The sequence below is a fragment of the Embiotoca jacksoni genome, unplaced genomic scaffold (assembly GCF_022577435.1).
Source record: "Embiotoca jacksoni isolate LCO1_2020_lvr unplaced genomic scaffold, fEmbJac1.0.p SCAF_9, whole genome shotgun sequence".
Taxonomy (NCBI): Eukaryota; Metazoa; Chordata; class Actinopteri; family Embiotocidae; genus Embiotoca; species Embiotoca jacksoni.
The window spans coordinates 14,978,380-15,006,022 of NW_027185447.1; the positions used below are offsets into that span (position 1 = coordinate 14,978,380).

The 27,643-nt window shown below is 42.4% G+C and overlaps 1 protein-coding gene across 8 annotated transcripts in view; it reads left to right on the forward strand.

The window, feature by feature from the left end:
* Window positions 1–27,643, forward strand: part of LOC138193468 (membrane-associated guanylate kinase, WW and PDZ domain-containing protein 1-like) — a 58,218-nt gene that overhangs the window by 19,740 nt on the left and 10,835 nt on the right. For 4 of the 8 annotated variants that reach the window (XM_069141560.1, XM_069141552.1, XM_069141553.1 and 1 more), the window contains exons 2-17: window positions 342–461; window positions 2,292–2,480; window positions 3,642–3,909; window positions 4,212–4,259; window positions 4,534–4,616; window positions 5,099–5,137; window positions 8,226–8,283; window positions 8,504–8,616; window positions 10,050–10,172; window positions 10,787–10,972; window positions 11,164–11,775; window positions 18,963–18,997; window positions 21,696–21,951; window positions 24,496–24,587; window positions 25,445–25,640; window positions 25,792–26,094. In XM_069141560.1, coding sequence (XP_068997661.1) covers window positions 2,405–2,480; window positions 3,642–3,909; window positions 4,212–4,259; window positions 4,534–4,616; window positions 5,099–5,137; window positions 8,226–8,283; window positions 8,504–8,616; window positions 10,050–10,172; window positions 10,787–10,972; window positions 11,164–11,775; window positions 18,963–18,997; window positions 21,696–21,951; window positions 24,496–24,587; window positions 25,445–25,640; window positions 25,792–26,094 — 2,488 coding nt within the window. In that variant the 5' untranslated portion in view covers window positions 342–461; window positions 2,292–2,404. The remainder of the gene's footprint in view (window positions 1–341; window positions 462–2,291; window positions 2,481–3,641; window positions 3,910–4,211; window positions 4,260–4,533; window positions 4,617–5,098; window positions 5,138–8,225; window positions 8,284–8,503; window positions 8,617–10,049; window positions 10,173–10,786; window positions 10,973–11,163; window positions 11,776–18,962; window positions 18,998–21,695; window positions 21,952–24,495; window positions 24,588–25,444; window positions 25,641–25,791; window positions 26,095–27,643) is intronic. The other 4 variants (XM_069141556.1, XM_069141555.1, XM_069141557.1 and 1 more) reach the window with 4 other exon arrangements.

Consider the following 27,643-nt stretch of genomic DNA (forward strand, 5'->3'; position numbering starts at 1 on the left):
AGATGCGAGCCTTGATTTAATTTCCTGACATAATATTCGGAGCCACTGAACAGACACTGCGCTTCCAATGAAGGCGCTGAATTACAATCACACCCTCTTCATTTCAGAACCCTTTCTTATGGCTGGCCATCATCTGAAAAAGCTGAATGAGTGTTGGGATGCCGGCTGCTTTTTTTTAACATTAATGATAGGCTTTCAGTCTTGTGGTTAGTGAGAGAAGCATATTGAGCATGCAGTGCCAGGGGGAAAAGTCTGATTTCACCTTCAGTAAACACCTGACTTGGATTTAAACAGGTTGTTAGCAGCCACTTAAACTTTGTTTATTTTCTTCCTGTCCATAGGTACGACCCGCCCCCCTCGAGACGGAGAGGTCCCAGGAGTGGATTACAACTTCCTGTCTGTGGAGGACTTCTTAGAACTTGAGGAGAGTGGTACACTACTGGAAATAGGAACGTATGACGGTGAGGATGATGACAATGACAATGATTATAACCGGCACTTCATGTGACTCATGTTAAGCGCAGGTGTCCTCATTCTCCACAAATATAACGAGCGTCAAAATGTATTTTTCCCAACATGCAGGCCGGCTGTAGGACCGTGCACTCAGTTGATTCTGATTAGACTGTGCATGATGAGGGGAGATGCATTCAGGAGACAGCAGGTCACTCCACATCTGCCCCTCTCACTCTGATTAGGACAGCGTTGTGCAGCGCTAAGTCTCACTCTGACACAAACCTGTGTGTGTGTGTAAACATGTGTGCGTGTTTGTTTGTGTGGCTGTGTCTTGCACAGGGCTAAGTCTGATTTGTGTGTGTGTGTGTGTGTGTGTGTGTGTGTGTGTGTGTGTGTGTGTGTGCGTGCGTGCGCGTGCATGTGTGCGTATGTGTGCGCGCCCGCTTGTGTGAGTGAGTGATTGTGGTCATGGGGCTGGGAGAGAATGTTACGACATTAATCTGCTTGGCACCAGTTCTGCTGTGTGTTGGCACGTTTCTCCCTTTCATGCAGACAATGTCAAATACCTGTCCACAGGAGTCTGTGGCCATCCAGACAACCGGAGAAAGAACAGATTATTGATTCAGAGTAAAAAGATTTTATTGGATATATGTTTGGATGAAAAATGTGTTTGATTGTATGTAACTTTTTGAAAGTATTTCCTTGGGAAATGTTATCTTTTTTATTTATTTTTTTTATTTGATAGTAGCCTAAGAATAGAGATATTTTTGTTCACTTTCTGGGGTAAAGTTGGATGAGGAGGTCCATACCAGTCACATGTCGGTAAATATGAGCTGGTTAGCTTAGCATTAAAAACAAACAGCTTACCTGGCTGTGTTAAAAGGAAACAAAAGATTAAAGTTTGCTAATAATTTATCTTGTTTGTTTTAGGAGCGATCACGCTAGCTGTTGTCCCCTGCTTCCAGTCTAAATGCCATGCGAAGATAACTGGCTGCACTGGATCTCATTAAAATTTCTGCAAGAAAGTAATTAAGCATATTTTCGCCCGGCAACCAGCAACAAATCCAGTAACTAACTGCCCCTGGCCAAAAAACTCACATATCTCTTTTACCCTTTAGTTTTTGGACAGGTCAAACAAATGAGATCTAAAAGATTATTAAACTAGCTGGTTGCTGTATTTTGTTAGCTATGTTTAGAGCTATTTTTGCCGTTTCCCATCTTTATGCTGAGCTATGATAACTGGTTGCTGGCTCAAGTTTCATATTCCATTGACAGAAATAAAAGTGCTTTCCATCCTTTATTGATTGTCATTTAAAAATGTTAAACTACTGATTGAACATTGCCATTAAGTGGCATGCATTAGACCTTTAGGCTATCATGGCACCTCTTTCTCATGTATTTAAAAAAAAAAAAAAAAAAAAATGGACCCATGGTTGTTACAATGCCCCCAAAAAATAACTTGTTTGCTCCACTGACAAATAAACAACGATTTCAGGCTGAAAAAGCTACTAAAACAAGCTGCGTGTTGTGAGCTGATCCATTGTGTTGTTCAGTATGCTTTCAGAGTCCAGTACATAGCTACAGCCTCGAATACAAACTGCAATTGTTTTGCTTTCCCAACAGCTGCTTATTTCCACGATTTGTAGTCACATTGTGATCCAGCTTTATGTCTCTTCCTCTGAGCGTAAGATCAGGAGGTTTCATAGATCCTCTGCCTGCTATCTCTGTCCCCTGCTCTGCTTGTTTTTATCCCCGGCTTCCTCTCTCCTGTCTCTGTTTCTCCTTCTCCCTCCTTCTGTGTCTCTCTCAAGCATGCTAATGTCCTTCTTGTTGCCTAGGTAACTATTATGGGACCCCCAAGCCGCCAAGGCAGCCCATCATTGGGACAGTGATTCTCAGTGATGCAGGCTCCCATCAGTCCACCCCAATACGCACCAAGTCCTACAATGACATGCAAAACGCCCGCGTAGTGCCTGCTGACAACGATGATGACGACCAGGCCACTGAAATGAACAACAGTTTTACAGGTGAGGGCGTCGCTGCACCTCTCCAGCCTCTCTCTGCTAGTTGAAGTTTCTGATTCTGCAGCTTTCTTGCTTCTCCATCTGTGCTGCTGTGTTTGTACTCCTTCGAAGGCTTATTTAAGAGTGTCTGTGTGTACATGTGTGTGTCCAAGTTTAGGAATACAGAAGGAGACAGATAATGTGTGTATGTTTATGAACCTCTCCTCTGTTGTACGGTGATGGGTGTCTGGCGGTTACATCATGTCTTTGTGATGCTGATTCCTTCTCCGTGAGCCTCTAAACACTGCCATCTGCCTGTGAGGAGGGGTGTAGTGGGGGAAGAAGTAGATTACAGGCTCCACTCAAAATCCATCATACTCTCATCATGCAACATCCGTCACATCTTTCCCTACACCTTTCATGGTTGAAATGCACTTATTGTAAGTCGCTTTGGATAAAAGCGTCAGCTAAATGAAATGTAATGTAATGTAATACACCTGTATTTTAATGTATCTGTACTTTCTAACTGAAATACTTGTGGCATGCCTTCACTAACTTATGCCTGCTACATGTCTAGAGAGGTGTTGTATGTTTGTAAAGTAATTCCATAATATAAATTCAAAAAAAGAAAACAAACGACATTACGAGATTTTAAAGGCAAAGTTTCCCGTCCTTTCCTCTCTTATTAAAGCTCTATCCTGCTCTGACTGAAAGAGACGGTGTGTTTTTTCCCTCTCTCTCGATGCTGTGAATCTATGCCCTCTCTGTGTCCGCCTGCCAGGCTGCCAGAGTGTTGAATTTGCATTTGATCAACCCTGAAAGGCCTACGGAAGTGGCGGAGGATATCTGGCCAGAACTGTGGAGCGAATGGGAATGGGGGTGGGGATAGCTAGCTGTAAGAGAAAGAGGCTTATGGGTTGAGAGGTAAAACGGGTGGGGTTCAAATTGAGTTTGAGAAAGACTGTTGCTGGAGGAATTAGCATATTCCTGTGACCCTTTTCATTACACTGGAAATGGGCGGGAGACAAACTTAGAATAGGGGGAAGGGAAACTGCTGGGAGTTTGGTGTGGTAAAAGCTGCATATGTATTGCACCTGCTCTCTTCTTGCATGCACCAGACATAAACTGTTTTTGTTCTTTTGTTTTGTCATTGTTGTTCCGTGTCGTACTTGTTGTGTTACCCAGGATCCTTAGTGCGTAGTCTCTTCCCCTCTCCTTTGTTGTGCACAGGTAACCCTAACGACCAGGACGAGAGCCGCGGCGGCATCCTCCGGCCGTACCCTGCACGTGATAATGCTCTATCCTGTGCTCTGAACAATGCGCCCACTTCCACCGCAGAAAGCGGGCAGCAGACCCTCGCAGAACCGCAGGTCTCCCCAGAAGAACCACTGGGACCGCTGCCTGAAAACTGGGAGATGGCCTACACTGAGAACGGAGAACTTTACTTCATAGAGTATGTATCAACAACCTGCAACACGCAACAGTTTAATCCGTCTTAGTTTTGTCACTGCCTGAATAAGCATTTGTCACCATAGCTCATGCTGTAGTTGTTTTCTGTATTTTACCTGCACTATAATCCCTTTTGTGCGTCCAGTGGCTTGTCTTCCCCCATGATTTGGTTTTTAGGCCTCCCCAGCCAACCTGCCCAGCCCCCTGGGTGCCACTGCTTTCCTGTTAATCCCTGCATGTCCCGATCTCAAAAGGAGATCACATCCTGATCACCTGACTACCTCCACCTCTCTGTCCTCTCTGCAGCACGGCAAAGGCACACCACCAGGACATGGCTGTGTGTTTTCAGAGCTTGTATGTTCATTTCTGCTATCACTGAATTACAGTATGTTTCTGTTTGACAATAGAGGGAAAAAAGTCAGGTTGTTTATTGTTGATGTCCTGCCTGTGTCGCTCTATTCTTTTCACTTCTGTTTGCAGCAGACGCCTTCTGTCCTCTGCAAACTTGCTGACGTGTTGTTTTTTTTCTAATTCTTATTGAGGCTTTCGTGCGCCCCTGCTGTGCTTTTATATGTCAGTTTGACGGCCTGTGCTGAATTATTCTGTTGTCTTGTTTGTTTCCTCTCAGCCACAACACAAAGACCACATCATGGCTGGATCCTCGGTGTAGAGACAAAGCCTCCAGGCCTCTGGAAGAGTGTGATGATGATGGTAAGCTTTTGCACATCATTTACAAATCCAAAGTGTACATTACACTTGTGTGTAGTGGTTTAAAAAGAGCAAGTGGTATGCTATTGTTAATTTCTCGTAGTGTCTTTACTACTTAGTAAGATTTGTTGATTTTTATGGCCTACATTTGTCACATTGTAAATGTTACTGCCATTGAAAACAAATACCGCAAAAGATGTTTGATAAATTCCAAATGACAAATTGCAAAATTGCACCATCAAGTGGTGAAACTGAAAGCAACAAAGTGCACTTTATATTGCTGAGCTTGTTTTTAGATGTTTTTTCCTGTGATTATCAGTTTCTAAGGGCTTTTTGTTTCTATTTGCTTTTTCTCTGGACTGTCACTTCATTCCTTTATTTGCTCTTGATTCTTCCATCCCCAACCCACCTCTTTTCTGCTGTCCATCCCCCTTTTTCTATTCTTCACTTTGTATTCTTTGTTTCATCCTGCTTTCAACTTGGAGAAGAAGGGATACATACAGAGGACCTGGAAAGTGATCTAGGTAAGGTTTTTGAATTTTGTGTCCCAAACTGAGGTTTGGCTGAGGATCTTTTGCTGGATTAAGATAACAGTTTCAAAAAGCTCTTTATAATTCATCATCTATTAAATTAAACGTTTGAAATCCAAACTTTTAAATCCTGTCAGTACACTGCAAGTGGGGAGGTTTTTTGATTTAGTTTTAAGAAAAGAGATCTGCAATGAAATTTTGACCATGGGTGGTGCGCGAGAGCAATGTTGTGATATTTGTATTTTGTGCTCTACCATCTCATGTTCTGCATGCAGCACGCATGAGATGCAGTAGATGCTTGTGTCAGCTGCAGAAAGCAGTGGCAGATATTGGCAACTGGCAGTAATGTGCTGTAATAGTTACATGACTGAGAAACAAGAATGAGTGAAGGTTTCTTAAAAAGTAATTTGGAGGTTTCAACATGTTTGTTAAAGCCTACAAAATAGATGTATTTCCACAACAGGAACTTCCCCAGAGGAAAATGACAAAGGAACTCACTTCACTAATTTCAGTTGTGGAAAGATAGTTTTACCCTCCCAAAGTCCCTGCTCCTTGTTTTTCCACCAAAAGTTCCAGGACTTTTTATCTCCTAACTAAAGTCCTGGAACTTTCCCAGCGGTAAAATATTCTCTGGCACTTTTTCATATATGTTTCCATATCAATGTCAAAGTCTCGAGAAGATTAGGCTGATGAGTCACAAAGGCTGCGTATGAAAATGGACATATCATGCTGGTCTGAAAAGTGCAGCCAATATGGAAGTGCCTTCGGGTGCACTGAGGGCCACAAGGGTCTGGCTCCAAAAAATATCTGGCTCCAATAGACTCTCACTCAAGAAGCTTCTAGTTTAGAAGCTTAAGTTTAAGTCAATTCATTTTTTCCACAAGCCATTATGATGTCATGGGCTAAATTCACTCCTGATCAGTTCTGATGGGCTTCCTTAAATAATTCATTAATTAATTAGATATTAGGCCTCAAAGAGGGGTATGTTTTGGTTAGTGCCTGTTTTGATTGACCTTGCAGTCAGGTTTCCAGTTGAGGTGGAAGGGCATAGTGTCCCTAGGTTGTCAATCAGATCCATCCCTCGCTTCTGCCCAGCTCGTCCAACCATGGTGAATTCTGGCTCCAAACAACAAATATGGTGGAGGGCAAAATTCCAGACTCGAAGCTTCAAATCAGTAGCTCACAAACCAATGGGTGACGTCAGGGTGGATTGCCACTTAATTAGTCTGCTGATGTATTTAAAGAGTTTGACCGTCTCAAATTCCCTCTGATTGCAGTTCTCAGCAAAAACGGACCACAAAGCCTGGCTCCTGCACTCTGCTATTAGATCATTAAATCTCTTCGGTCACTTCATCCTGATTATCGTTAGTCACAAACAGTTTTTAAAAATGCTAGGTCTCCAACAATGATGCGGAAAATGATACCAATAAGCCGGAGACCATTAACACTGCAAGCTGTGAGAACTGAAGGTTCCTGTACCTTCTTACGTTAAGTTGAGCAACACTAAATATAAACAGAACTGTATCTGAACATCCTTAAAAATACGGTATAGTAATACATTTTGATGTTTTTTTTCTCACGATTTCTTCCTCAGTTTATGTAATTGTAAAATAATACTATGATGTAATCCTGACCATCAAAATATATGAATCTGTCCATGTCAAAAATAATGTTTATTATTTTGGCCGTTGGTTTTATTACATTTCTCACTCTGCTCGCCAAATGTCTTCCCACTAACCGTGGAGTGTGTAATGGAGCCTCTTGGCATAAATCCATCATTTACTGTGATATGCAGTGTATGTGGTTTAGCTACACATTGCTAACCATAGCTCTGCTTTTCTTTCTAACACCCAAATCTTAAGGTTGTGTTTTTATGGGTCATTTAGTTTGCTTTTCTAGTAGCAAATAATACTCTACTCCTTCACAGTTTATAGTGTCAACAAAGGGTGTTATTTTTTTCTTGCAGGGGCATATATGTTCTTAGGGTTGCTTCACAGACTGGCAAACTGCTAAACTCTTGATTCTCATCCCATTTGCAAGTCACACAAACAACCCTGTTATGGAATGAGGAGTAAAGTCTCAAACAAGACTTTGAAATGTCTGGCTGTGAGCCTTTATTATTGCTGGCTACGATGATGCAGACAGTCTGTGATTATTGATTGTGAAATCTAGTCTCTTATGAAAGTGTTTACTGGACATGGAAGAAGCCCACAGGAACACAAGGAGGTAATGTCTTGGTCTGAAATCAAATACAGTGAGGGGGGAACATCCTAATGGGAATGTGTCAGTTTAATGGGCCTCATCTGTCTGTCTGTTCTCATAAAGTGTGGTTAGGTGTGTGTGTGTGTGTGTGTGTGTGTGTGTGCGTGCGTGCATGCGTGCGTGCGTGCGTACGTGCGTGCGTGCGTGCGTGTGTGTGTGTGTGTGTACATTGTGTATGGGTCTGCACACAGATGCAACGTTGAGCTGAGAATACTACGGTAAAATTTATCAAAATACCTACAGTATGCAGACAAAGCTGTTAGCTCTTCAGGGTTTGTTGTTGTTGTTGTTGTTGTTTTTTAATCAGACCGCACCTGTTTGTTGAGCTGCATTGATGGTAAATATGCGTTACTGGCACAGGTAGATTCTCTATACCTGAACTAGACGAATCAGCCTCCAAACATCATATTTTATCATAATAAAAACTGACATTTTCGAGAATTTAAAATGGTTTTTAAAATCTTCACAAGCAGAAACCAAAACTATAATTTCTGAAATACAATAAAAGAGGAAAAAGGGTCCGTTGAAGCCAGTTCTGCCGCCATTGAATTTTTTTTTAATTTATTTTTATTTCCTGGTATTTTATTGCATTTTGGCATTTTATGGGAAAATCCAAAACAGCATCTGTAGTTGCTATTATAAAGAGCATGTTCTGATAAACCACGTTGGAAACAGTCAGAGTACTCTAACTGTGAAGTACTTGTACCTGTGGATGAACAGTAAAAATAAGCAAAATAATGACTAATAATAACTCGTGTAGCTCTGCTAATGATTGAAGTGAAAGTGTGATCTGGTGTTTCATGCTGCATCTGTATTTCAGAGCTACCTCCAGGATGGGAGAGGATAGATGACCCAGTGTACGGGGTGTACTATGTAGAGTAAGTTAATCACCTTGTTCACACATCAACTCGAACAGACAAACAACATATTAAAGACCCTCTTACAAATCTTTTCTCCTCTGTAGTGAATCTGAACCTTCATATTGATAAGAGCATGTCTGATCAACTTTTTTTTTTATACCATTACTGTCATTCCTTCTTCTTTTTTTTTCTAATCAGCCATTACCTCAATTATCTTGTTTCCCTATGTCTGTCATAGTCATATAAACAGGAAGACACAATATGAGAACCCGGTGGTGGAGGCGCGGCGTCGAAAAATCCTGGAGCAGCAGCAACAGCCGCAGCCTCCAGAAGGTGAGCGGTATATTCGAGGTTCGTTTCCTGCCCTGGCACGGCATCATTTCTTTCTTTCTTCATGTCTGTCAGTGTCACGTCCTTCTAGTTTGTCTCGTGCTTTTCCGGAGTTATTGGCCAGACTACTTTTCTCTCAGGTGTTACTGGACTTCATCTTTCTTGTCAAGACATCATGAAACAAGCAGTTAATCACTAAAGTCAAAATTTTAGTCTCTTTCAAAGTTTTACTTTAGTAGAGCTGGCCCAAGCCCCGGTATCTGTCGTCTTTGGTGTTCAGGTTTTAATTTATGTGATTTATAATCATAAATGCTACATACCATCTTGTATTTGATCATTCAATTTGCATTACCATGGAATGGCGAGGAAGAGATTTTTAGTTTAGTCCTGAGGTTTTCAAACTCTGAGTTTTTTTATCATCAAGAATATATAAAGAATATTGTTATTGCAGAAACACCATGAAATATTGTAGCTCACTGACATAACCCGCTTATCAACTTGTCAAGAGTTGGAGCTGTTGATTGCTGCAATTTGTGTAAAAAAAAATCATAGTGTACTCGTTTTCAGTGTCATAACTCAGTCAAATCTAAACAGACAAACATGATACTCGTGTTTTTAGATTATGTGCAGTTTACACTTTCTAAAGGATGTCATCATGGCAGATGTCATATCGGATACACCCATAAATTCGCTTCATAACGCACTGACATTGAACTACAAGGCAGACACGTCCTATAACTCCAGAATGTGTCACAGTAGTTCAGTGAACACAGACTGTGCATTCACGAGTACATTGCAAACAGGAACTGCAAATTCAGCACACTTTTATATGGTGCCAAAATGTAAACAAACATAGGTTCAAAAATGATGCTGCCCAGAGCTAACTCACTGACTGCATGGCAGCATTTTACTTCCGCTTTGCAAAGCCCAAACCCCACTAGATATGAAAACTGTAATCTAAACTTTGCATGATATAAGGTCAAAGAAAAGTAAGGCACAACATCAATTAACACTAACTTTTTTTCCTTGTTTTTTAAAGTTAGAAACACTTTTTGTCCAGTCAATGTTTCTTTTATTCCTAAAACACAGACACTCTTTACTCGTATACAGATGATTGTGCCATGTGGGAAACCTCTCCTAATGTAGGTGCAAATAACATTATTATAATACATTATATATGCTAAAATCAGATATAGTTTTTTTTTTACATAAGAGCTTCAAGAAAAATATCATATCCAACTAACAACGATAGTAGAAGCTGATAAATGAAGAGCTGACGAGAATCGAGGCGTTAAAAGGAATCAGATAAAAAGTGTTAATAGTATTTGCTTCAAGCTCTGTGTTTGTACCTGTGCTGCCGTTAAATGTTTATATGTGTGCATGTGTGTGGCATGTAAATACACTTTCGTTCTGAGTGTGTGTGGATTAAAAGGTGAATGACTGTGTCTGTGCAGAGTGGATAGAGGAGCACTCCTCAGCAGCAGCTCCGCTAGCAAACTACGCTCCAAACCACCTGGAAACCTACAGGGACCCACAAGTCCCACCAACTCTACCTCCCGGCCCCGCAGGAGTCAAACGTAAGTCTTTATGTTTATAGACCCTGGATATAATTCATTACTACTGCTTGATTTATCAACTAAGTGCTCTAGATAGGGGCTGAAAAAACACATCACGCAGTTCAAATGAAACCAGGAAAGTAATAGAAGCAATTTAAAAAATGATTTTGTCAACATCTGTCTGGAAACTCCAACTGTGCATTGACAGGTTGTCGCTCTATTTCCTGGACAGAAAATGTTCACTGATTTGTTTTCTGACGCAACATTTGAATATAACACCATTGAATTTGGAAATTATTCTATGTGGAAGTGACAAATAAATGCATGCCGAGCAAGACACCATCCAAGCTGTCCATGAATCAGCAACAACAACACAACAAAAACCCCGGAACAATCAATCAACTGTTTCATTGCCTGTCACAGCAGGTGTTAATGGTGCTGAGACCATTTGAGGAATCAGCTGTTGTTCTGTTCTAACCTTCCTCTTCCTCTCTGAACATGCAAATTTGTCCAGATATAACAATATCGTCTCAAAAAGCTGATTACCACCATACATACACAAAATATTCATTAAGTGAAATTTAAAATATGACAAAGCACACACGGATAAGAGTTGTTTCTTTGGTACACTGCAGGAGGGAAACCTTTCTTCACAAGAAACCCAGCAGAGCTGAAAGGAACCTTCATCAACACAAAGCTGAAGAAAAGTCGTCGCGGCTTCGGCTTCACTGTTGTTGGCGGTGACGAGCCAGATGAGTTTCTACAGATCAAAAGTCTGGTGCTGGATGGGCCTGCAGCCGTGGATGGCAAGATGGAGACAGGTGTAGTACAAAACCACCATCTACAGGGGGCACTGTTTTCATTTAACAACACAGTGCATCCATCCCTTTTCTCTGAAACTTCACCATTACTGTGGACTAGTAACAGATGTTACAAGCTGTGTAATATGAAATGACCTGTTTTAATTGTGTAAATGACAGCCTTACTAACAGTATGATCCTCCTTTGTGCAGGCGATGTGATAGTCAGTGTGAATGACACCATTGTGCTGGGCTACACCCACGCTCAGGTGGTGAAGATCTTCCAGTCGATCCCCATCGGCTCCATGGTGGACCTGGCTTTATGCCGTGGCTACCCGCTGCCTTTTGACCCCGATGACCCCAACACCAGCCTGGTGACATCAGTGGCGATCTTGGACAAGGAGCCGATCATCGTCAACGGACAAGAGACGTTTGACTCGCCTTCCAACCAGGCCGGACCCATAAACGGCATGCGGGAGCCACGGCCGCACAGCCCCTCAGCCGAGGTGGCCTCTAACGGCTCACATGGCTACTCCAGCGATGTGGTCAACCTGGCTTCATCCATAGCCACCCAGCCCGAACTCATCACCATCCACATGGAGAAGGGAGACAAAGGTTTCGGCTTCACTATTGCTGACAGCCTAACAGGTGGAGGGCAGAGGGTCAAGCAAATAGTGGACTATCCACGGTGCCGTGGGCTCAAAGAGGGGGACATTCTGATGGAGGTCAACAAGAGAAACGTCCAAAACATGAGTCACAACCAGGTGGTGGATCTGCTGAGCAAATGTCCCAGAGGCAGTGAGGTCACGATGCTGGTGCAAAGAGGTATGTATCACATCTTGAAGTCAGATATCTTCCAGCAGGGGTAGATTTAGCTGCAGGAACAGCAGTTTTGACATGAAAGGCTGTGAGATCAAACACACAAAAGAATGTACTGTTTTCTGCTGAACAGACAACAGCTTGAACAGTTGGCATGGAAAAAGTGCCATAATGAAAAGGCAGGAGAGGAAAGTGAGGAAGAGAGTAGGCGGCAGGTTGAAAACGCTCGGACTGGATGGGATGAAATGAGGAGAGGTAAGGAGACGATGGGATGAGTTCGTATGGCTGTGGATGAGCAGATGAGTGTGGGAAGGAGTGGGAGGATGGGTAAAGAGTTGAGATGGATGAATGAGAGGGAAGGAGAAGAGGAGCACATTAGGTCAGGGACTCATATATCAGACTTTGTCAGTCTTCACATTTACATTTTTATGTTGCCTATATAATATGTCGGGTACTGTGAAGGATGCAAGTATAAATTGCCTTTTTTGTGTATTTAATTTCCAAATTACAATGAATAAGTGAGAAGAGCTTAAGATCTGTTTTCATTGAAACAGAAAAGGACCGACGGTCATTGTTTGTCGATTTCTGCTTATGTAGTCACATCATTAATCTGGATTTTTATTTTACTTTTTCACCGGCTGCTGACTAACGCTCATGTTCCAACACGCTACACTTTTCACCTGGAATGACCCAGAAATAAATGTTTATCTCATTGAAATGTCAACAAAACAAATTGTATGCCAGGGTGTAAAGTATCCACGCAGACACTGAATGACATTCGAGGTCCCTCATTTGTGTCCGGTCCTTATTGTTGTTAAATTGCCATTCATGTTAGCTGACCCAGATCTGTATTAGTGGCAGGTTGGGATATGCACCCCACATCAATTATGTCCTCTAATGAGTTGACCTTGTGCACCGCTGCTGGAATAACACTGCTGTATTGTGTTAAATGTCAGCATCATTATGGACCTGTGGATGTGAGAGAGAATAATATGGATACAGGGCGATATTCCTGCCACTGGAGCAGAGAGGGACAGGTACAAAGAGAGGGAATATAGGAGAGGATAAGTGGGAAGGTGGCTACAGACAGTCACTGAGGCCGGCAGGGTGACTGACAGAAACGTAGATCATCTCTGTTAGCTTTGACACAGGCCTGTGATTACTGTGGGTTCAGGTGAGGAGGGACTAACTACACGCCCACAGGCAACCAGGCACTTTGTTTCTAGATAATTAAGTTCCTCTCTGTATTGTTTGTGCGGGTACTGTTTGAAATTTGAACCAGTCAAGTACAAAATAATTAGATTTTTCCTGATACCATTTTAAACAGTGTAATGTACATCATGTAAATGTTTTTCACAAAACGCATTTTATTCTACAAATTTAGTCAGGTGTCTCAAATGTCATCTTAATGTAATATTTACAAGATTTCTGTTCTAATAAAATACATTCTAACTTTTGCTAAATTAGGTTAAAATCTGAAATGTCCCTTCAAAGAAGTAAACAGGAGTCTGAACAAGCATTTGATACCAGTTTTCAGAGACAGGTGACACGCAATATTGATATTTAATATGCAGCGCTTATCGTAGACGTGCAGCATCTACAAAGGGTGCAGATGAAACTGGGTGATTAATTCTTTAAGGCTTTTTATGCAATTCAGGGCGTTCTGAGATAAAGCAGATAATTTTTAGATAAATGTGGGGAAATCTTTGAGACTCTATGACTAAATGTTGGTCATACATTTTACTGTCCACCAATGGCCGATTCGGAAATTCGATGACCAAAGACTTGCAGCAAAACTTAAACAGTGTCTAAAATGTAGGACCAAACTCTCAATGTGACTGACTTCTTCAAACTCAAAACATCATAAATACAACATGAAATGATGCTGATTACACTGACCGACAGAACATTTATTCAAATAATCCGCGATGCCTCAAACTGATATGGCAAAGTCTGACACTGTGATCGAGATTTTAATCAGCCCCAACTGCCACAATGTGACATGCAATTAACACACAACATCGTTGTCGCTGTATAGCGTAAAGACACCTTTAATCGATCAACTAACAAGGAATTATTATTATTATTATTATTATTATGTCATTTATCAGGCAAAAATGCAAAGGTTTAGAACTGTTACACAAAATGTCACCCCAGGTTCTGGAAAATTGTATATTACAACAATTTCAATGTTTTATTGTCAACAATGGTAGATAAATCTAAAATATGCATGACAGATTAATCCGTTCTGAAAAAAAAATCATTCAATATTACCGGTTTCTGAGACTGGGATTTGCGCTTGGTTTTTCAGCTGAGAATGATGCTGTGACCTTTCAAGTGATCACTGGCAGCTAGAGCATCATTGTTCACAAACTTCAGTTGTGGGAGCTAAAACGAGAACGATAAGAGCAAGCGTAGAGGATGAGAAATATAAGAGCCAGGGATCATGTTTTGAGAAAGTGGAGGTAGAGGATTAGCAGAGAGAGTGTGAGATTTTGCTGAACAGCATTGGAAGTTCAGAGAGGGGAGCGTATATGAGGGGATTGGTTTTTTGAGATGTTCAGTGGAAGGCGGGGTGTGTGTGTGGGGGGGGGGGCAAGGTGGATATCAGCTAGAGGAGGAGAAGCCTTAATCTGTTCATCTGTGACTCATCAATCTGCGCCGTCTGACTCAGAGTCAGCACAGTCCGTTTTTAAAAGAGACCACAAAGCACAAGGTCAGAACATCAGTGTTTTTTTCACCAGGACCGTTTTCTTTCTAAAACACGACAGTTATTTTTTATGTTTTTTTTTCTGAATATGCTTTTTTAAAATGTATTAAAAAAAATATTCTGTGGTAGATGTATTAATACATCCTATATAATATATAGGGTGACAAAATGTAAAAAAAAAAAATGGAATCTACCTCAGTTGAAATGTTTTTTCCCAAGATTCAGATTGAGTTGTCTGCATTATCAGATGTGCACAACAAAGGGTGAAACATCTTTTGTGATACTACACAAGTTCATTCCTTATCGCTGAGGCAGCGTCGCTCTGAACTGAAAACTGTCAGAATAGTTTGCTGGTGGCTAATCTCACAGATAAACGGTGAGCTCAGAAACTTCACAAATACAAAGAACCAATGTGTTTTGCCACAGAGCATTTGCAGATGGCTGTTGTGCGTTTTGTACTTACCTTAATTCTTGCCTTAATGCACTGTGGTCATTGAGGATCTGGAGGACGAGGAATGGCAGCATGTAATCTTTGCTATAGAAATAGATACGAGGTAGAGCTGGTTGTACTCTGGAGTGACCTTTTTTAAAGAAAACAAATTAAGTTTGTCATCCAGTCAAATGGGTATTTTCAAACCTTTCAAATTTTTTTGTTTTTACCATGAATGCCTGTTTAGATCTAATAACTCTGCGCACGTCTTAACCTTCATCCAGTTAATGTGCAGTGAACCATAAGGTTTAAAGCCAGTGTGATGTTCAGGATGCACTTTATGATTTATTTATTTTGCTTGTGTTAAAAATACCTTCTACAATATCTATCATTACCTAATTTTAGATTTCTAGACTGAGAAATGTTATTTCCCATTAAAATTTTAAAGATAACAACATCTAGTGTTTTCACATGCAGGATCCTCCCCTGTAAAGGAGGCCAGGCCAGCTATGACTGCTCCATCTTGTCTTCCCGTCGTTGTTGCCATGACAATCGTGCACCGTGCTCCTGTCCCCTGAGAGACAGAGAGAAAGAAGAGAGAAAATGAAAAGACAAAAAGAAGGGAAATAAAACGTAGGGAAAATGAAGACAACACATTGAAATATGATAATAACAGAAGTAGAGGAAGAACGAGACAATATCGTTTAGAGTAGATGAAGAGCGAAGACTATCGGATAAAGAGACAATCTTATAAGTAGAGCAAGGACAAATGTTTACAGGTTCGGCTCAACAAGAGAGCATTACTCACGTTGTATGCCCTCTGACAATGTATATAGAAAACCCGGAGGAAGGACCATTCGCTCACTGTGTGGGCTCTGCACAGACTCACCAAGGCTACAGCTTCAGCAGTATATTCAAGTAGTGGGCCATTCACAAAGCTGCAGATTCAGTTTAAAAAGCTCAAGCTTTGTCACTCCTGTTACTACAGGATGAAAAAGTTACCCCATCCACACCCACACAGAACATACACATATTTTATAACCCCATAACAATGCCAAACTGCTCATTTAACTTACATTTTATTGGACTTCAGTGAGATTTATAAAATCGAGTCTCTTCTTTTTTTAATAGCATTGAGAGATATGACAGATGGCAAAACAATCCAGACAAATCAAGACAGAAGTAGGCCCCCTCCTTCATCAACAGTACTTACATAAAAACTATTCAAGCTCTTGAGCGGATACGCAAATTGCTGCTTTATAATATGAACTTGTACTCCTATAGGCTTCCTGTGTATAGCTCACTGTGTACTGTAAAAGGAGAGGAAGCAGCCTCCTCCACGCTGATGCTTAAAGACAGTTTAGGTCAGCAAACCACTAACAGTGCTCGCTTTCACTTTCAATCTATTTACCTCCATTCTCATTTGAATGATGATGGAGGCTTTCTTCGTCATGCTGGGCGAAGGTTGCCTCGGTAATAATAAAATCAAGCCTTTTAAGTCAGTCATGCGTTCTCAGTAAACAGTTTAGACTCTTTGAAACGGAGCCGTGTTTATTTGCGGGGTATTGAGCAGAGATTTACTGTCATTCAGCAGCTTTGGCAGAGTAAAAGAATATCAGGATTGCAGCAGCAGTGCATAATGTAAATGCTGTGTGCATTTGTGTGTACAGTATAAGGCTGTGTTTCTGCACACTCATCAGTATTTCTGCCTTTGCATAAATAAATGCGCACCTTCTTGCATACCTGCCGTGCTGATATTACATATGTATAGCATGCATGCATTTATGGATGCTTCTTCGGAGTTGCATGTGTGCAGGAACATGCAGTTCCCATATTTCTTTCACTGAGCTTCAGCTGCTCATAAATGTTACATTCAACCAGATTCAATCAACTCTGAATTACAAGTATACATCAGCATCACAGTGTGAGAGTAAGTTAAGCAGATTTAAAGGCTGCATCATGCATGAAGATGTATTTGCATTGTGCAGCATGTAAATCAGCTGTTCTAGGTGACACAAGCTACAGTGGATGAATTCAGAGTTAAGGTCAATAGAAGCCAGTTCCTTAAATCTTTATTCCCCTTTAACACTATAATTTGCTAACCGTATGGCCATAGTTAGATTCAATTTCTATTCGCCTAATGCTGATTAGGTGGACCTCGCTGATAATTTACAGATTTTGTGAGGTTGTTTTAAAGTTAAGGGTTTCTATTGACCTTCCACGCTGTGCAATTTGGAGCTCGAGGGTCAAATAACCTGCTCTTGTAATGAGAAACAGTTATTGTTGACATCTGACCTCGTGATCTATAGCCCTCCTGTGTCAGACACACCCACAAATGCATGCACAATCACTCGGACTCACCAAAAAAATAACATTCATCACCACGTGAGCAGCCGAGATGTTCCACTTGCTCCAGTAACTGGCACTCCATAATCTGAGAGGGGAAGAGAGAGAGAGAGAGAGAGAGAGAGAGAGAGAGAGAGAGAGAGAGAGAGAGAGAGAGAGAAAGAGAGAGAGAGAGAAAATAGGGATAAATTATGAATCGTGTATAGAGAGGGGCTTTGCAGCAACAGAGAGTTTTAACATTTAATGATATTTTTTTTTTTTGCCAATGCAGCAGAAAGAGCCTAAGATGGATGCTTGCATGCTGTTGCGTGTGTTAATGTCACTGGAACATTCCATTAATCCCTCCATGAACACGCTAGGTATTAGATGATAAAAACTATTTTTTTGCTGGTTTCTGCAGCATAAATGAAGAGGAAGAAGGCTGTAAGGGATCAAAGGTCTCTACAGTTAATATAAATGAGTTGAACTGCTGCTGCTGCTCACTACTCATATTTGACAAAGCATTGCTGCCATTGTATACAGAACTACTTGATTGCCTTGGCAACAGCAACTCCAAGTCCCAATCCTGCCTCATGTCATCCATGCATTCATTTGTCTATTTTTGTCTCAGCATACTTGTGCTGTAGTAAGTGGCAGGGAAAAAAAAGGGGCTTTAGGAAGAGTTTTCTTGGGGAGTGCGTGCACACACGTGTGTGTGTGTGTGTGTGTGTGTGTGTGTGTGTGTGTGCGTGCGTGTGTGTGTGTGCGCATGGGGGGGAAATAATCAGGTGGAGTCTTTTGGTATTAATATGTTTGAGGCAGAGGAACCTACCAAATACAATGACTTAGATGGATGTTAGAAAAAAAGCGGTGAAGAGGGAATCTATATTATGTTCTACACTGAGTGTGCTGTGAATCATCTCCCCTGACAACTGGCTTCAAGTATTAATATTTTATTAGCACAAATGAGCTTGATCTTGGTGACTCTTTTCAGTGTGTTAAGTGGTATAGTGGAGAGAGAGAGAGAGAGAGAGAGTGAGGCACAGCGAGGCATGATGCGCTGAAGAAGACAAGGGGGAGGGAACGAGAGACAAAAAAAAAGGGCAGAGAGAAGATCTTCTTTTTCAATGTAAGCCTTAAGCAAAGCAGTGGAGTTGAGAGGAGAGGAAACAGCTCTGTAGTTACTCAGAAGATGTGCACAGTAAGACAGAAAGTCAGGCTCTCTTTTGATACGATGCTCCAACTACTGAGCTTCCTCTCTGTGGGTAATAGTTGAGATTCTGCTGGGCAGCTCGTGTGGAAGACAGCTGGCGAGCCGACTGGAGGTGGGGTGAGGGTGGAGGGCAATCTATGGCTGCTTGTGGGTACCTGTAGCTCGTACCGGCAGTCCGGGGCTGCTGCAGCATCGGTCAGCCTGTCTAATGCAGATAGATCAGCAGCTCCTCTCCTAATAGCACGGGTGAGAGCGCTGAGTGGAGCTGGATACAGCACAGGGGGAGGAGATCGCTTAGATTAGCGAGCAGCCTAGCGCAGTGTGTTGCTCAGAGAGAGAGAAAGCAACAGAGAGGGGGAGGAAGAGGAGAGAGCGCTGGGCCAGTTGCGCTCTGCTCTGCATCAGGAACCGAGGGTTCATCCACTTGTCCTGGGGAGTTTTCTGATCTGAGGGGACAAGGGAAGAGCACCGCAGGTCATTAATGCTCTCTCTTTCTCTCTGCCGATGTTTTGCAGGAGTGGTGCCAGCCAAGAGGAGTCCAAAGCTGGTGGTGAGTACTGTGATCTTCAGCTCTGTTGTGTGTGTTTGTGTGTTTGTGTGTGTGTGTGTTGTGTGTGTGTGTGTGTGTGTGTGTGTGTGTGTGTGTGTGTGTGTGTGTGTGTGTGTGTGTGTCTGTGCGCGCGCGTGTGCGTGTGCGTGTAATTCCTTGTGCTTTCTACTGAGTGACATGTGTGCTATTTAAAGAACAAAAGGCACACATATGATATCAGACTCTACTGTTCTGCATCCAGAGCTTCAGAAATCTTCCCATTTTTTTCCCTCCTGCCATCATCCCTCTTCACTTCTTTCTTAGCGTGTCACTTTGATTCTTGCTACATGCTTCTATCTGTCAGTTTTTCTTTGCTTTTCTTGCCTTTGTGTTGTCTTTTCTTCTTTGTTTTATATCCTCTGGCTTTCTCTCTTCATCCCTCCACTCCTGCCATGCTGCCAGCCTGTGACTGATTAAGAATAGGCTAGGCAGAGCAGTGTAACAGTGACCAGCTGTTGGGGAGGGCAGACAGCCACAGCTGAGGGGAGATGGGAGAAAGAGGCATGAAGTAAGGATAGGAAAAAGGGATGAGGATGAGGGAGGGGAGGACCAGCGTGGAAATGGTTTGTCCCACAGCAGTGAATCACTATGATGGCCCACAGACACAGAGGGAGCACTGAGGCTAACAGATAGGGAGAAGGGGGCAATGATGCCAGAGTGAGCTGGAAGCAAGAAAGTGGGGGAGGTTGGGGGTGCTGAGGGAACGATAGCAACAGATTGCAATGTGATTCGTAGTTGTGATTGATAAGAGAGAAAAGAGGGGAGAAAGCACCAGAAATAAGAGTTCTGTGAGCAGCGCGAGTGTCTCTGAGGGGACAGTGTAGTTATTCAGGAGTTTAAAGAGCAAACACCTCCTCATTTTTACGACTCATCTCAACCTGATAAAAAAAAATCAATACAGGCTCAGAAGAGATGCAGGTGCAGCTTTAAATTACTGTCACCCGACTTCACCACTGGAAAGCCACCGAGTTACAGCAGAAAAATGTTTCCTTCGGACAGGCTCATCCAAGGTCAGTGACAGGTTCAATTCCCACCACTTGAGAGGAGGAGAACTTTGTCCCGTGTCTCTTGATCGACATTAAAAGCCCTCCCCTCAGCTGTCTGGATATTAGGATTAGGATTAGTTTGAAATGGTATCCGTCAGAACTGTGGGTGTTACCTATTCAGGTCACATGGCATGGCGGATGGAGGAAGGGTGGGTGTTGTAAGGGGGTCGAGTGGGACCAATGGTGGCCCTGCCTGACTGTCACTCTGGATTAGCTTTCCAGAGGAAAAGCCAGTTTTCCCCCCTCTGTGTTGTGTCAGTGAAATGTCACGCTGCATGCGATTTTGTGTCAGGCCAGAACAACTATTTTGCCTCCAGTTCAGAGTCTAAATAGATGCTCACAGTAAACTCCCGTATGCAAGAGAGACTGCGCTGTCTCAACTCATTAGGCAAGTCTCCAGTGATCAAATGAGAATTCAATTTTACATGGCTGTTGTCCTCATTAAAAAGCGTTACTGGAATTTGATCCTTCATCTCATACAGTGTGATGACTTGAGACGGAGCTATGGCTTCATCATGCACTGCTTTATTAGTCATATCAGATAAAAAAATTATTACGGTGTCAAATTTGCCCCTTTTCACTGTCAGTAATTACATTTTCCCAGTAAGACCCGTTTTTTTATTGAGCTGTAAAGTCTTTTGTGATGTGCATCTGCAAATAATAATGTGGTAATATGTACATTTTGTGGTTGCAGAATAAGAATAAAAAGATTATAGAAGACGATAAGGGGGATAGCTGCACATTTAAAGGCCATAAAATATCTTTGCACTCTATATATTGTCCAAGCAAGTGTTCATAACCAAAACAGTCCTGCATTAAAATAACAAAAAGGGTTTTGTTGGTGGGGATATGTTGCTTGAAGCACAGGTGCCAAGTTAAATATGACTCAGTAAATCCAGTTTGAGTGACAGATGTGAGAATTTGAAGGCATATCAAATGTCAAAACACTGTAGTGGAGTTTGTACTGCGCTGTCACGGGATTTGGAGTAAACCAAAAAGTTATTATGGAAAGTTATTTTAGCTGTTACAAAGGAATCTACCATCAACTTTTGCAAGCAGAGCCTAAACTGGTCTGAATGAAACCTGATACAAAAGATTAAATAATTTCATTGTAAAAACATTATTTATTATTAAAACAGTCAGATATTTTAAACAATTTACTTTCCTTCTCTGCAGTGGAGATTTTACAATTTGCTGTTTTGGTTGAGTCCAACCTTGATTCATTTTCCATGCAGAGGACCTTCTGCAATAATAAAAGAATCGTGGGATTCATAAAAGGCGTTATGTTTGTTCATCAAAATTCCTTCATGTTTCAAACCATCTTTGTCTGGCAACCATGGAAACCAGGTTGTTTCTGCTACGTTTTTATTGAAAGATGCTCTACTGCAATATCTAAAAAGAATGCCCTTGGATGCTTTTTCCTTCTCTTTGTCCTTCATCAACACTTTCCTCACTGATATCTTTTGTCCTCTGCCTCGCTGACTCACTTATCACTCTTAAATGTTTTCCTCCTCTCTCGGCCCTCAATCTACATCTTCTGTTTATATGTTTATATCCGCCTCCATCCTTTTTACACACATAACACCTTTCTCGCTCTCTTTCTGTCCACCTAGCACCAGTTAGAGAGAAAAGACAGTCAGAACAGCTCCCAGCACAGTGTGTGCAGCCACCGCAGCACCCACACCGATTCCCCCAGCCACCCACCCTCGGTCATGCCCAGCGAGGCGGTGGCTCCCACCCCTGCTGCCCCCACCCAGCCTCTGCCAGGCCTGCCCCCTCAGGACCCTGCAGATGGCACCCTCACCCTTCAGAAGAAGCCAGACCCGTTTAAGATCTGGGCGCAGTCCAGGAGCATGTACGAGAGTCGACGTGAGTTGAATTTATTTTACTTCTATTTTAGGGTGCTTTGCTGACTTTAGAGTTTCAACAGTCAGCAAAGTTTGTCCTCTAGCAATATTACAGGTTTTTTTTGTACCTTCTGTAAAGGTGAATATGGCTTCAAATCATCTGTCAGGAGACGTGATGGCTTATAGTCCAGATAAAAACTGAAAATCTATGACTCTGAAGATGACAGAATTTTGTTAAATCGCTGTCAGTTCAGTGGTATATAAAAAGGTTTACAGCATGATTTTGGAATTAGAAATGGAGCTCAATCCAAAATTTATGTTTAACAGCAAAGTGCTGGGTGAAACTTTTAAACTATAACATCCACTGGTTGAATTGTCAGACCCTTTTGATGTTGTGATGAGACGCCCTGGAAATTGCTTTGCTTAAAGTGCATTAGCAATCGTATTTCTGCATTTGTGAATTAAGTAAGAGTTTGATGTTCAGTGTTCAGTTTGGTCACCACAGAGCACATCTTTGTGGCAGTGAAAGCCTTTTTTTTGTGTGTTTGCTAAACAACTGTGTGTTTACAAAGTCACAACTGATCTTGTGACAATAGGTGCCTCCAAGATAGAAGTGTCCTTGAAAACACACAAGTGTGAGCCGATGAGCTCTGTTGCAGACACTGTTATTTCCACCCTCCCTGCTGACAAGAACTTGAAAGTACATGTGTGCACACTTGACTGCACATCATCCATTGGAAAGAAAAAGCACTTTTCACCTTTCCTTAAAGATAGAAAAGTGACTATTATTGGCATTGTTAGCAGTCAAACGGCTTGTATCATGCTATATTTAGTCAAGTGAAATCAAGAGCATCCAAAATCCAAATCTGGAACACCAGGAAGAAAGGATACTCTCTGCAAGACTCCTCAGTATCATTTGCAGTCATGGCCCATTCTTGCATTATTCATGGGGAAACACTGTAAGGGTGTCAAACCACTTATCTGTTTCTAATAGAGGAGCCTGTGAGGAGGAGAGAGTCTCAGAGATCCTTCAAAATACAGGGTTCACGTGCCTGTTCTGGCTGAATTACATCTTTCAAAGCCCCTCTACTTGCCAAGTGGTGATATTTAAGAGGCACACGGGTTTGTATAGGTTCTGTGTTGCAAAAGATTGCATTGTGATCATAGAGGGGTGATGTCTACAGCAGGTCTGTTGTGTTGGGTACTTGTCACACATTTTGTGAATGTTCCCAGCCAGATGTGCGCACACGCTGTGCATCACAGCGTTGGTTAATAATCGTGGCTGCCTGTGGAATCTAGGACTGCTGCTGATTAAATATTAACTGGGCCTAGAGAGGGATGCTTTAAGTTGCAGCTGATTGGTATATCTGTTTGATAGCCCCTGAAGGAGCTGCAGACCCTTTTTGATTCAGCGGGGGAGGAGAGGAGACACAATGAAACAAGAAAGCAAGAGGGAGACAAAGAATGACAAAGAGGCCCAGATTCTCTGTCTGTAGTTTCATATATATTCATGTGCACGCTGCCACATGCGAGTGCACACTGCTTGAATTTGTGAGAAGGCGCATTCATGCATCCACCCAGAGGACTAGAAGAGCCCTGTTTCGGTGGCAGTACAGTGTGTCTGAAAGGTGAGCTTTTGGTGAATGTTGCTTCGTGTCACCTGTCGCTCGATGCAGCAGACATCAGTAACTCTTACTGCTGGTTTACGCTGAGCTTTGATCACGACTCTAAAGATGCAGGTTAGCGGAGGGTTAATTACAAGTCTAGCAGCAGCTGCTTAATTCACACACCAAGCAAGTTATCGGAAAAAACCGGAGAGCTGGCGCTAATGGGTCCACTACTGGCCTTGCGTGGCAGCCGTGTCGACAGCAGGCGGTGCAAGAAGTGGCCTGTGCCTCCTGTGCGTACTGGCCCTGTGGGTTGAACAGACTGACACCAAATAGCCTGTGTCCTCCTCCACAGTCTGCTTTGTCCATGGCTAGAGATGCAAATGTGTGTGTGTGTGTGTGTGTGTGTGTGTGTGTGTGTGTGTGTGTGTGTGTGTGTGTGTGTGTGTGTGTGTGTGTGTGTGTGTGTGTGTGTGTGTGTTTGATGGAATGCAGAGGAGATGCAGTACACAGGGAAGGGATGCTACAAATTGATGCATGCGAGTAAGACTCAGTGGTAAATGAGGGCTAATAATAGGCATCTGCATTGAGTACATTTTAGATCTCAGGTCTGGGAGCATGACGAGGACACAGCATGAGACTTTGCAGCCTGGTTTGTGGTCTGCATGTGATAACAAGGAGCCAACGAAGCCGGGCTGAGGTGAGGGAAGGAGCAGCTGCTGATCCGGCCTAATCTCATTCTGACACTACTAGAAAGAAAGAAAACACTGTATTGATCAGTGGTTACGCAACTGGATGTGGATTTGTGATAATTAGGCGAAACAGGCGATAGAACTTGTTGATCAGAGCAACAAGAAACTTCATAGTTTCTAATGAAACTAGCGGAGCTTGAATATCTTAAATGAGTTTGGTGGTCGATCTCCATGAAGTCCTCTTACTGTTTCCCTTGTGTATTTCAGTGCCAGATTCCCAGGAACAGGACATTTTCCTTTGGCGGAAGGATACAGGTTTTGGCTTTCGCATCTTGGGAGGAAATGAGCCTGGGGAGCCTGTAAGTATCCCTTCACCTCTGAATCTCATCAACAGTATATTGTAATAGTTAAAGAATTGAAAGATTAAAGTGTACACACACTCATACACAGCAACTATACAATCTCTGAATGCTCTGTCTCATGAGAGGCTCTTTGCTTCGTTAGTTGATTCGGCCTTTTCTTTTCCTTTTGCCTTTCTGTTTAGTCTGGCTTTAAACCGGAGAAGCACAAAGTCCTAACACATCATCCTCTCTCTCTCTCTAACTGGAGCTGTTGCTCTCTGGAGGATCATACAGACAGCTTGTTAAGAGAAGCAAAGGCCTTATCCACCAATCCCTCTGGTTGTGCGCCATATATTTGCCTTAAAGGAGGGAGCAAAAGGAGGAGTGGAAGGCAGATATTGAAGAAGAGAGGGAAATAAAATGGCAGCAGGCGTCAGGTCTACCCCACAGGAGTTAGTACTTTTTGTTTGTGCCAAAGATGCTGCATGGTATTTGTGCGCCTGCTTCTGTCAGAGCTGTGTGTGCACTCCCACACAATGCCTAAAGCACACGAGCTTCTCCGCGGCCCCAGTGGGCTGTGTTGGCCTTCTTGGTTTTCTCCTATGTCAGCCGCAGATACCTTGAAGTGATGCAACAGTAGACTCCGAGAGACTGCTGTGTTTAAGAGATTGAATTAAAATCAGGAGAAAATAAGTCACACTGAGTCACTGCGCTCTCTATTGTGTGATGGTTTTATTTACTCCCGTTTAATGACTCTTAATTAGCCTAGTATCATAATTACACACCTACTGTAGTCATGTCTTTCTTTATATAGACAAAAATACGTTACAACAAATTGCATTACTTCGTGCTTTGTGCGTGCTTGCCGTTTGCAGATCTACATAGGTCACATAGTGAAGTATGGGGCAGCAGATGAGGATGGGCGCCTGCGGTCGGGTGATGAGCTCATCTGCGTGGACGGCACTGCAGTAGTGGGCAAGTCTCACCAGCTGGTGGTGCAGCTGATGCAGCAGGCCGCCAAACAGGGCCACGTCAACCTCACTGTCAGACGCAAGAGCACCGGATACGGAGGTGATGGGAGTTTTACATAAAGCGTGCTTGTTCGTCTGTGTGTCACGCACGGTCGCGTGCATGCTATGTAACCGGAATCGCACTCCGCATGGGCTGACCTGTGAAGACGTCCATAGTCTAACCCGTCTATTCTCATCCTCCTCTTCTCCAGTGTCAAAAGGAGAAGGTGATGTTCCCCCGTCGCCGGCCTCCTCCCACCACAGCAGCACCCAGGCGCCCAGTCTGACGGAGGGCAAGCGGACTCCGCAAGGAAGCCAGAACTCGCTCAACACCGTCAGCTCCGGCAGCGGATCTACCAGCGGCATAGGCAGTGGCGGCGGAGGTGGCAGTGGAAGTGCGGTGGTGCCTGCCTCCCTGCAGCCGTACGACGTGGAGATCCAGCGAGGAGAGAACGAGGGATTCGGTTTCGTCATTGTATCGTCTGTTTCCAGGCCTGACGCCGGCACCACCTTCGGTAAGTGAGGCAGGCTGAGCTGGGGCCAGCTGAGATTGACATGGACTTCAATTCAGTTTGACACGAGAATTTATTTTGTTTACTACGAGCTGACTGTCTGATGTCAGAGGATAACATGGTTCAATTCAGACTTTAATCTGACTCAACAGTTTGATTGTTTGGGCATTTGTTGTTTGAATTGGTGCATGTTACGTGCAAAGAGCTTTTCTGAAGATCATCTTTATCTTTCCCTGAGATGAATTTACTTTCTGGCTGTGAGCAGCATGCACAGATAACTTTTGAACTAAGTCATATTTTGCACTCAAAACAACATTCTTCCAAGGTCACTACATGTCGCTGTTGATAATACTTTCCTGACAGCAATTTTAAACTATTTCCCTATTTGATGGGCATTCTGCAGTGTTCAACAAGTGAAATTTAAGACCTTTTTAGAGCTGAAGAATTTTGCCCTGTTTTAATTATGATACCACATAAAGAAAGTATTGAACAGTGGTTCCTAAGTGGTAGCCTCGAGACTAACATTTTCACAACCCAAGTTTTTGAATTGAGTCACTAAAATGTATTTAATAAATAATAGTGCAGTAATACTTAATGCCGACAAAGCATTAATTAAACAACAACAAAAAGGTCACTAAAGTAAAACCCAGGCTGAAAACGCAATCAAAAAGGCAGACTTATCTTAAACTACTGACATTTATGCTCTTAAAATAAGTTTAAACTGGCAAAACTTCTCAAGTCTGCCTTTTTATTTCATACGGTGAAAGTTAGATTCTTGAAACTTATCTGAATGAGAGCTAACTTGCGTGAGAATGTCGGTTTTAGTCATTACCGTCATGACAATGGTGGCAACAAACAACTCCTGCACCGGAGCTGCATCATAGGAAACGCCTTCAAACTTAAAGCACAACAGCAGAAATTCTGTCGGGACTTTCATTAGGGACAATATGGCTTGAAATTATAAATGATCATATCACATTTTCACATGTACTACACAAACACACACAAAGACACACTGATGTCTACTTACAGACATTACTATCGTTGACATTTTCCAATTATGAGAATAAATAGTTGAAATTTCTTTTAAATTCTCGAAACAGCTTCCTCTCTATGATCCACAGTCTAAATAATCCCATTGTAGTTTATAGGTGTATAGTGTACACTGACAGCCTGCAATCAGATTAAAAAAAAAAAACATTATGTGCCATCACTGCATATTGCAAACTAGAGAAAATTTAATTCACAAAATATTGAGATCATTTCAAAACTTTTCAGGCTTTTTAAGTTCTGCTCCTATCCACAGGAGTTTTGTTTGTTGTTGCTGTTTTGTTGTTGAAAAGTTGTTACTTGAAACCGCCTCCTTCTCTAGTGCAGAACTCCAGCAAAGATACATCCACAGAAAGTATGACAGCACCAGAGTTAAATGATTGATGCCATCTCCTGGAAGAATTACAATGTTTTTACTCGTCATTGAGTTTTCTCCACTTATGAATAGCAGGGGAAAGGCGTTTGACAGGAATGTGCTTAGTGCCACGGACTGAGGTCACAG